Raw genomic sequence first — 10,000 nt, 5'->3', positions numbered from 1 at the left:
TGTGTGTGTGTATGTGTGTGTGTGTGTGTGTGTGTGTGTGTGTGTGTGTGTGTGTGTGTGTGTGTGTGTGTGTGCGTGCGTGCGTGCGTGCGTGCGTGTGTGCGTGCTGTAACCTACGTTCTAATGACCACCATCAGGCTGTATCCGAAGATCCCAACGCCCACCAGCAGGTAGGACAGAGGCAGTCTAAACTGGAGGAGGCCGATGGTCCGATCGTCGTTATAAAAACCATAGAAGAGGATAGAGTACTTGCAGTAACCCTGTAAATAGGACACAAACAATCATGTTTATATGACCAGTGAACGCTATCAGCCCCAATTAAAGGTAATGAAAAATAAACAGATTGTGAAACAATGACATGTAGTCGAACAGTTGTTTGATCTGTGTGTACGGTCGTTTGATACAGGCCTACTCTAGATCAATTTCAGTGGAGGCTGTTGGAGGTAGAAATCGGAGGATGGGCTCATTGTAATGCATGGAATGGAAAGAGGAATGATGTCAAACACGTGTGTTCTACACCATTCCTAATTCCATTCAATGCATTACAATGACCCTGTCCTCCGACTTCTGCCTCCACCAGCCTCCCCTGGTCCATTTAGACTATGTGGCATCTCGGCATATAACTTGGTGAAAGGAAACGTGTCAGGCTGAGATCCTCACACCAAATTCGAAGAGGACAGAGAAGTCCATGGCACCGTCCTGTTCCGCTCTGGGAACGGTCTTCCTGGGGATGGAGCCGTACGGAAGACCCATCAACACCTAGAGAGAGAGAGAGAGAGACAAAGAGAGAGAGAGAGAGAGAGAGAGAGAGAGACCAAGAGATAGAGAGAGAGAGACCAAGAGATTATTCCATATTTATCGAGTGCTCTAACACAACTCCACAATCGTAGGGTATTCATGCCGTTATATATAAGACAAGTGAAAGCTGCTTACCTCAGGGAGGACCACCAGACCGAACATAAACCCAAACAGGACCAGATTGAGACCATACATCCACCGCAGGAAGATAAAGTAGGAAGCTACAGACGACCCGAAGTGACCTGAGGGGTGAAAGGTCAAACTCACAGTTCCAGTTATAACTGAAAATGAATGACTGAATGAAATGTCGCTGTAAGATGGGTGTGTATGACGCTACCCACTCTCAACTTCTTTTATCTTTCGCTCCCAGGGAATACAGGCCGTTTTGAAATTTTCAAAGTCTCGGTTGAACTTGATCAGTTTCTGAGAAATAGTCATGAAAAAAAGTAGCTCTTAAAATGTATCTTTTTTTTTTTATGAATGCCTCCTAATACAATATCACATGTTCTTATTAATATTGTCTTCAAGTGTGTACTACTACACAGTTCACAGACATGTATTACCTTGGTCATCATGATTTTGTATGCGTAGAGCTTCCTCCCTTTGCCTTTTCCCAGCGCTCCCTCAAACTTCTCCACAAACTCCTGAGCTTCCCTGAAAGTCCCCGTCCGGGAGAAAAGGATGAGCCATCAACCAATAACATACTGTAACTCATCAATGAATCACTGGCTTGACCAAGCAATGGATTCACGTTTCCATACATAATTAGTGAAACACATTAGACTGATGATTTAATTAAGGGGAAATTCAAGGAGACATCCATCTTTCTGATGGAATACCAGTCTATGGCAATAACGGGCTTGACAAGCAGCAGGCAGTAACAACTGCATGCATTAAACAGTGTTGAGCTCATAAAAAAGTCAAGGCGTCACGCCTATCTTGATGCCCTATACCCACGCTTACACTCACCTGTATGTGTGTTTTCTCTCCAGTGCCAGCTCCTGACACAATGCCACTGTTTTTCTACAATACAAGTGTCAAGGCTAGGGGATTTTACTATAGCCCGGACTTATCCCTTTTAAAGGGTGAGTTCAGAATTATTGACCCAAGTCTCTATTTTGATGTAAATGGCATGTTGAAAAAGGGTACAGACCCTTTTTTTGTGAATTTGTTTGGTTTTGAGAAGACACCAGTGATACCCTCAGCAGGCTACAATGGAATTGATGGGGGCAATCGTGCAACCGTGAACAAAGTCGAAATACGTCATTTGTGAAGCTGCTAAGCTCTTAGTGTAGCGATGCAGGTCTTTAAATGTTATACATAGGAAATTGTGGCGAAGCTGTTCAGAATGTCAACTGTTCAACTGTTAAACCCTCGCTGAAGGTAGCTCCAAGGTGTAACACAGAGCTAAGGTCAAAGGTCAGATCTACTGTACCTACTTTCAGTCCCCATAAGGTAGTTCATAGCTTGTAGGATACGAGGCACTCAAAAAAGGTAGAAATCAAACAGGCAAGACAGAGACGAAGGCAAAAACCCAGCTTTAATCACGTCAAACAAATCAACAAGATGACATCACATGTTGTACATGAGTGATGGTCGAGAGACAGCAAATGGTAGTGCATAGCAGCAAAACACAGCAAGAGCAAGCCTTAAAGTCAATAAGCACAAGACATTTCAGCATAAGTGTATGAAAGAGGTGGGATGCAGTGGGAGGCAATGGGATGCAGTGGGATGCAGTGCAGTGGGAGGCAGTGCGGGGCAGTGGGAGTCAGTGGGAGGCAATGGAAGGCAGTGGGAGGCAATGGGAGCCGGTGGGAGGCAGTGGGAGGCAGTGGGAGGCAATGGGAGACAGTAGGTGGGAGGTCATGTTTTACTTGAGGTGTTTGAGCCTCCTCTTCATGCGCCAAGGCTTGTTCCTCAAAGTGGCTATCAGCTTCTTCTTCTCCTCCACCTCCTCCTTCAACGCTGCTATCTCTCCCTCCGACAGGGACTCATCTTCATCTGACTCTCCCTCAGAAGAGGAGCTGCCAGGGGAAAGAGCAGGTGACAGGGGTCACCAGGGGTCACCAGGACATAACAAGGTCAACCACATAGGTCAACCATGGGTCTACCAGTGACCAGAGTCCTAGTTCTGGTCAGAATGTCTTTGGTGTAAGTATGCAGATTACTCAAGGGCTTTAATGTGGCCACTGATAGAATTATGGGATGGGTTTGGAGGTCATCCTCTATAGGCTTAACAACAGTGTGTTGTCTGGAAGATGGAAGATGTGAGTCTGGAAGATCAATAGAGAAGACAAAAAGAGAACTGAGATAGAAAGAGGGGGAGCGAGATAGAGGGGGAGCGAGATAGGAGAGATAGACGTCAAACCACAAACACATCCTAGAACAGGTCCAGTAGGGTTCTCCCCCAGTAGATCTAACCCCGAGAGTCTGAGACACTGAACCCAAACCAACTACAGTATAAAATACCTGAGCTCAATAACATGAACAAACATTAGCACACAAACTATATCAAGGCATAACTTTGGAGGTGATGACATATTGCTTGTGGATTGATCTTTTTATGACTCAAAACAATATCTGAAATATGGTAACCCCACACTATACAAATTGACAAAGAAATATCATGGCCCATCTTACATAACCCCCTAATTACTGCAATTATAAAACTAAACAATACACCTCAACATTATAACTCAACACCTCAGTGTTTCCACTCTGTGAAAGTCCCAGACCCAATTACATTCACCAGTCCCTGTGACACCAGATCCTAACAATAATAGAATAACCCAAACCTATACCCAAATAGCCAACGGTCATGACCCAACAGAGGTCATGACCCTAAAACACTATTACCCAATACATTGAGGGGATAACACAGCAAATGTGAGCCAAAAGAGTCTGTTGTGAGTCCTTCCTCAAAAAAGAGGGTGTGCGTGGAGAGTATGAGGTAGAGAGAGAGAGAGAGAGAGAGAGAGAGAGAGAGAGAGAGACGGCCCTCTCAGAGGATACTACACCTGCTGTATTTTCCATCCTTCTTTTTCTTGTCTTTCTCTTTATCCTTTCCTCCTTTGCCTTTGGCATCCCCTTTTCCTTTGGCATCACCCTTCTTCTCCTTGTTCTGTTCTTCTTTCTGTTTTTTGTCTGCCACTTTTCCCCCTTTCTTCTTCTTCCCTCGTTCTTCCTCCTCGCTCTCGTCCTCACTCTCCTCCTTTACTGCTTTCTTCTTTTTGCTTGCAGCTTTCGAACCTTTTCGCTCCACGGGCCTATCTTCCTCAGAATCCTCTTCCTCGTCGCTGTCCTGAACCTTTTTCTTCTTGCGGCCTCTCTTCCTGGGTGCCTCTTCCTCCTCCTCCTCCTCTTCCTCCTCCTCCTCGCTACTGGCGCGTTTGCCTTTCCGACCGCCGGCACGTGGAGAGGCTTTGGTTCTCCTGTTCCTGGCCCTCCTCCTGGCCTCCACTGAAATACACACACGCACACGCACACGCACACACACACACACACACACACACACACACACACACATACATTAACAGATGGATGAAAAGACACACACACACACACACACACACACACACACACCAATATCAGCATAAATAAATTACATTCAAACACACCTGGACACTTGTACAAACAGACATCACACAAGAGACACTGATACACATCATGGAGATGCTTTGGTTCACCTGTTCTTCTCCTAGCCTCCTCTGAAATACACACATACTGTACACACATACACGCGTGTACACACACACACACACACACACACACACACACACACACACACACACTCCATCCAATATAAGCAGCACATAAATAAATTACATTCAAACAAACTTGAACACTTAAACAAACATTGTAAATGCACACAAGAAACTGAGTCACACAAGAGACACTGATAGCTAAGCACAGAAACATGATACCATGTCTCCTTTTTAGGACTTACCCTCACTTCCACTGTCCATCTCTGCATCAATCTCCATCCCCACTGTAAAACAAACAACCACACGTTGTAATAGAACAGCACTGACATTAACTTTATATGCCACTCGCATTTTCTCCAACACTCACTAACAGGTAGACTCCTCTTCTCACTCTCAGACAGTCCCTCCTAATGACCTCTTCACCCCCCACTACCCCACTGTAACAGTTTCTGTTCAAACTATTTGAAAAAGTAATCCTTCCTTCTTCTAGCATTGTGACTGCCAATGGTCCCTGGTCTTAGCATAGCTTCTTATGCTGACTGATGTATAGATGATTCACTTACTTTAGACAAATGTACTTGTTGTAAGTCGCTTTGGCAAAAATGTAATGTAATGTAATTTTCCAAGAGTACAATACTTTATCCTATAAGTCTTACTACATCATGGTCTTACAATTGATTCCTTGTTACATAAATCTTCATACAACAAACAAGGTGAGAAAAAAGATCTCTACTCAAAATTCAATTGGAGTACAAAAGTAGGAATAATGTTACTTTTGAAAAAAAGAACTCACCATCCTCCATCTTAATAGCAATATCATTTTTCCTCCGTGGCGGCATCTTGGCTCAGTGTTAATTCCTATGGTTGTAACCTATGGTTGTATCCCCTGTTAGATTCAGTTCAGTTCAGCCTGCTCTCTCTGCCTCTGTGTCCATGGAGCTCTCAGGTTAGGAAGCTGTGAGTCACACCTGTACAGGTAGACTCCTCTAACAGGTAGACTCCTCTAACAGGTAGACTCCTCTAACAGGTAGACTCCAACACTCACACACTCTAACAGGTAGACTCCTCTAACAGGTAGACTCCTCTAACAGGTAGACTCCAACACTCACACACTCTAACAGGTAGACTCCTCTACTCACACACTCTAACAGATAGACTCCAACACACACTAACAGGTAGACTCCTCTACAAACACACACACACACATCTCTAACAGGTAGACTCCTCTACAAACACACACACACACACATCTCTAACAGGTAGACTCCTCTTCTCACACACTCCAACAGGTGCACCTGTGTTTGGGTTCGACTGGAAGGAACTGTCCCCCTGACAACCGCCAGTGTTATAGCCCCAGGAGATGATAATCTAGAGGGGAATTACTAAATCCAACAGGACAATAAAGGAACACAATAGGGATGTCAATCAAAAAGTCAATTGAGCTCAGATGTGGGTGTGTATGTGCCTGGCACTCATGCCTACATACACACACACACACACACACACACACACACACACACACACACACACACACACACACACACACACACACAGATTAAGCCTAGTTCTGGACAAAATAACATTTTCAATAGAAAATCTCCAATGAAGATGAATTTCAGTCTAGGAATAGGCTTAATCTGTGTCTGGGAAACCAGCAAAGTCCAACTGAATTCCAACTAATGTAATGACTACACTATAACTAGTACTAGTAGTTTTAATAACCAGTTTGAAAACTTAAACTGGACATTACATGATATCCGGAAATCTGAAACCAGGGAACATATGCTGGAATAAAGGTCAAGTCTCATTAAAATTCAATGAAGCCTTAATAAGTAAACTTGAGTGAAAAGTGAAACAACAACTAAAGAACCACTGTAGTCCAACACGATTACAGCAGGCAAACACAGTCACGGCACCGAGAAAGCAACCAGACTTGAGAAAGTCATCTTGTTGTTGTGAATAAGGAATTATATGAAATATGGATTTAGATTTCAAAAGAGAGCTGTGCCGAGTCCTGAGAGCTGACTCCTGATGATCTTCCATCACAGTACCAGTACAGTCAGATAACTGGAAAATCACTTAGTGACCGATTCATTTGGCCAAGTGCACTTAATCCTGGTAAGTAAACAATGAATAGACAATGGATGCCTCTACTGGAAAAGCCGGTCCTGCAGCACGTATCCTGATCACGCATCCCTGGATCACTCCATTCTCTGGTCCTAATGAGGTGACCGCAGGTGTGGTTATAATGGCATGTCGGGAGTAACCTGCTAAATTAAACATGGGAACAGGAGACCAGGGCCAGGCCCTATATAGCTAATGTCGCTAACACTACAGCCACACTTCCTGGGATTATACAGACATTGGGAGGGCAAGATGCTGAAACTTAAGCCCTACTGCATCCCTCCTCCTCTGGGTAACTAACTCTTGCCTTCTCCTTCCACCTGTCCATCCTACTCAAGTTGCTGTGGAGACATTAGCTGAATAGTGTACACCATACAGTATACACTCACTGAACACTTAATTAGGAACACCTTCTCATGGTGGAGGTGGTGTAATGGTGTGTGGAATGTTTTCTTGGCACACTGTGGGTCCGATAATACCAATCAATTATCGCTTGAATGCCACAGACTATTTGAGTATTGTTGCTGACCATGTGCATCTCTTCATGGCCACAATTTACCCATCTTCAAATGGTTACTTCCAGCATGATAATGCACCATGTCACAAAGCAAAAGTTGTCTCAAACTGGTTTCATGAACATGACAATGAGTTCAGTGTTCTTTAGTGGCCTTCCCAGTCACTGGATCTGAATTCAATAGAACACATTTGTCATGTGGTAGAACGGGAGATTCACAGCTTGAAAGTGCACCTGAAAAATCTGCAGGAATTGTGTGATGCAATCATGTCATCATAGACCAGAATCTCAACGGAATGTTTCCAACATCTTGTGGAATCAATGCCACAAAGAACTGAGGCTGTTTTGAGAGCAAAGGGAGGCCCTACCCAGTATTAGTATAGTGTTCCTAATAAAGTGTTCGGTGAGTGTATGTGTGTGTGTACTTCATTAAAGTATGCTCCCTTGAATATCAAGGAGGACAGAATGGTACTTGTGTTGACAGTGAGTTTTATCACAAGATACAGTATTGACTCACATTGTAATTTCTCACTTGATTAAGGACATTAATGTTTATATTTTAACGGCGTATAAAACAGTCTTAGCGCAAACGAGGGCGCTGGCAAGCGCTCGAGGGCGTGTCTGAAATATGAGTGCTACTTTCAAGGTCAACATTTTTCAGCGCACCTGATGGCACTTGACCTGCTCGTTGTCATGAACACGCCTCTGTGACTGCTACTCCATCCACCTGAGCGCAAGCGAGACAGCGCTCCAGCGCTGTGGTCATTTCACCAGTTGCTGCTGACACAAACGGCCAATACGCCTCCGTTTGGATCTGTATCCGTTTTGCACGAGCTGAAAATAGAGCCCACTCTGTTGTGTGCAGCACTGTGTACTACTGTATAGAGAGGTTGACATAACCGTTTGTTTGCGTCCCTCAGGTAATAACATTGTACTAACATGCTGTAATGCTGTGTTCATGGCACGACATTAACTCAGAACCTCCGAGTTAAAATGAACGTTTAAGTCATTTGCGCAGAGCTTCCTGTTGTTTTATTCTGATACTCTTCTAAAAAAAAAAATCTTCTAGCATTGTGACTGCCAGTAGCCCCTGGTCCTAGCATAGATAATTTTTTCTTATGATGACTGATAAATGATGGATAGATGATTCACTTACTTCAAATGTATTTGTTGTTAGTCGCTTTGGATAAAGGTGTCTAGGGTTAACCCTAACCCTAACCCGAAAAATACATCCTAATCTGAAGCCCTCCGAGGTCTTCAAGGTGGGCCCAAAGACCTGCTGGGGAGAGAAATCAGTGCTGCAGTGATACTGTCACGTGTCATTCTGCCGTTCATTAACGCTCGTTAATAAGAGATGGCTGTAGTACCATAACATGGAGAGGCAATCAGGTAATCTAGAGGTAGGCGGTTACGGTTCAGATGTCCGGCCCATTCTAGGAACATGGCGGGAGACTGGGAGTCGGCCAACCAAAGGCTAAGGAGGAGGGTTGAGACAGCGGCCAATGGGGTAGCCGTTACCCACACTAGGATATTGTAGCGTAGGAGTCATCCTTTTGGCTGAACCGGTGTAGGACAATCTTCGGATTAACTCGAGGATTGTAATAGCATTGTGAGTGTATTCTGCTAATGACTAATTGCTAGCTGTACAGTAATGTTTCACCAGTCTACCTAAGAAGCTGAATGCCAACTGTGGTAAAGGAATGAAAAAAATTGAACATAAGAGCCTCCTTGTTTCTTGAGATCTCAAATAACTCTGAATGAATACTTAATGATAACTGGCCATGAATTGAACATGAGCATTTGCAATGTCCGTGGATCGTATTCGGCTGCACGGTAATGAATAAATGTCAATGGCATTATGAGATTGTTTTTTTAAGACTTCCGTGCAATTGGTTCCATGACAAACAGTCTGTGTGCGCCAATTCCCACATTCAAACCAAACAACAGAAGTGTGTGTTGGCCTGTGTAACGTAGGATTGACGCTCGATGATCAAGCCCATTCAAATGAATCTTGATAAAGCCACGACAATCAGTCGTGGTAGGTACAGTATCTCCCCAGTGATCTCAGAGGGGGAAACAGAAGGACGGGATGAGTGAAGGGTGACTTCATTGTCCAATCAGTGCATGGAAGGTACCAGGTATTGGGACATTCGATAGGCAGCTGTCAGAGCATGGGGACAGTATGTTGATGTGAATTTGGACTGCTAGATGGAAATTGTTCTGACCAAGCACAGCTAGTTGGGTTAATCACTGGGCATGTCTAATGAATAGTTAATGTTTGGATTAGTTGGGTTTTTGTCTTACTGTCATGGTATTGCCAATATTCGTTGATGTGAGCTAGCTGTCCCTTATTACCCGATAGTTTTTGAAAGTAGTCAGTGCTTCATTTCAAGGATGTCATTAGAGTTTGTGTATTCCTGTTGTTTCCAGGTAAAACATGAAAAATGACATTGAAACTCTGGGTTTGTTGGTCACCAATCACATTCCCTGAGTTGTTATGTTAACATGAAACTGAGTGTGTAGATGATGCAGATTTCACTGCAGTCAGGTGACCTCAGGTAATCCTCTGTGTATATCCCTGGAGGTACGTATAGAGTGACATGTCTGTCTCTCTTCAGTATCTATGACATAAGGACCAGAGCAGTGGAGGCTGGTGGAGGTATACATCGGAGGACAGGCTCATTGTAATGCATGAATGGTATCAAACACATGTATTACAATGTATTACACATGTATTACCAGCCCCCATTGGACCAGAGGTATATAGCGTTGCAGATCCTATGTGATTCTAGAGTGGTGAATGAAGGGAAGAGATTGGACCCATTGGGTTTAATGTCCTATACTATTGATCATTGAGGTA

At 43.9% G+C, this 10,000-nt stretch overlaps 1 protein-coding gene across 1 annotated transcript in view; it reads right to left on the bottom strand.

Moving 5' to 3' along the window:
* Positions 1-4,774, bottom strand: part of tmc2b (transmembrane channel-like 2b) — a gene marked incomplete at its 3' end in the record, with an annotated part of 9,144 nt that extends 4,370 nt beyond the window's left edge. The window contains exons 1-8 of the mRNA XM_083672673.1: positions 4,745-4,774; positions 3,816-4,257; positions 2,673-2,822; positions 1,362-1,452; positions 1,140-1,221; positions 934-1,040; positions 661-759; positions 118-260 (exon numbers count right to left, since the gene is read on the bottom strand). Of these exons, the coding sequence (XP_083528799.1) occupies positions 118-260; positions 661-759; positions 934-1,040; positions 1,140-1,221; positions 1,362-1,452; positions 2,673-2,822; positions 3,816-4,257; positions 4,745-4,763 (1,133 nt within the window). The 5' untranslated portion in view covers positions 4,764-4,774. The remainder of the gene's footprint in view (positions 1-117; positions 261-660; positions 760-933; positions 1,041-1,139; positions 1,222-1,361; positions 1,453-2,672; positions 2,823-3,815; positions 4,258-4,744) is intronic.
* Positions 4,775-10,000: the final 5,226 nt, after the last annotated feature.

Source organism: Argentina silus, assembly GCF_951799395.1.
Source record: "Argentina silus genome assembly, chromosome: 7".
Classification (NCBI taxonomy): Eukaryota; Metazoa; Chordata; class Actinopteri; order Argentiniformes; family Argentinidae; genus Argentina; species Argentina silus.
Note: the sequence above shows the minus strand (reverse complement) of the source record. Positions and strands in the feature narration are given on the sequence as shown.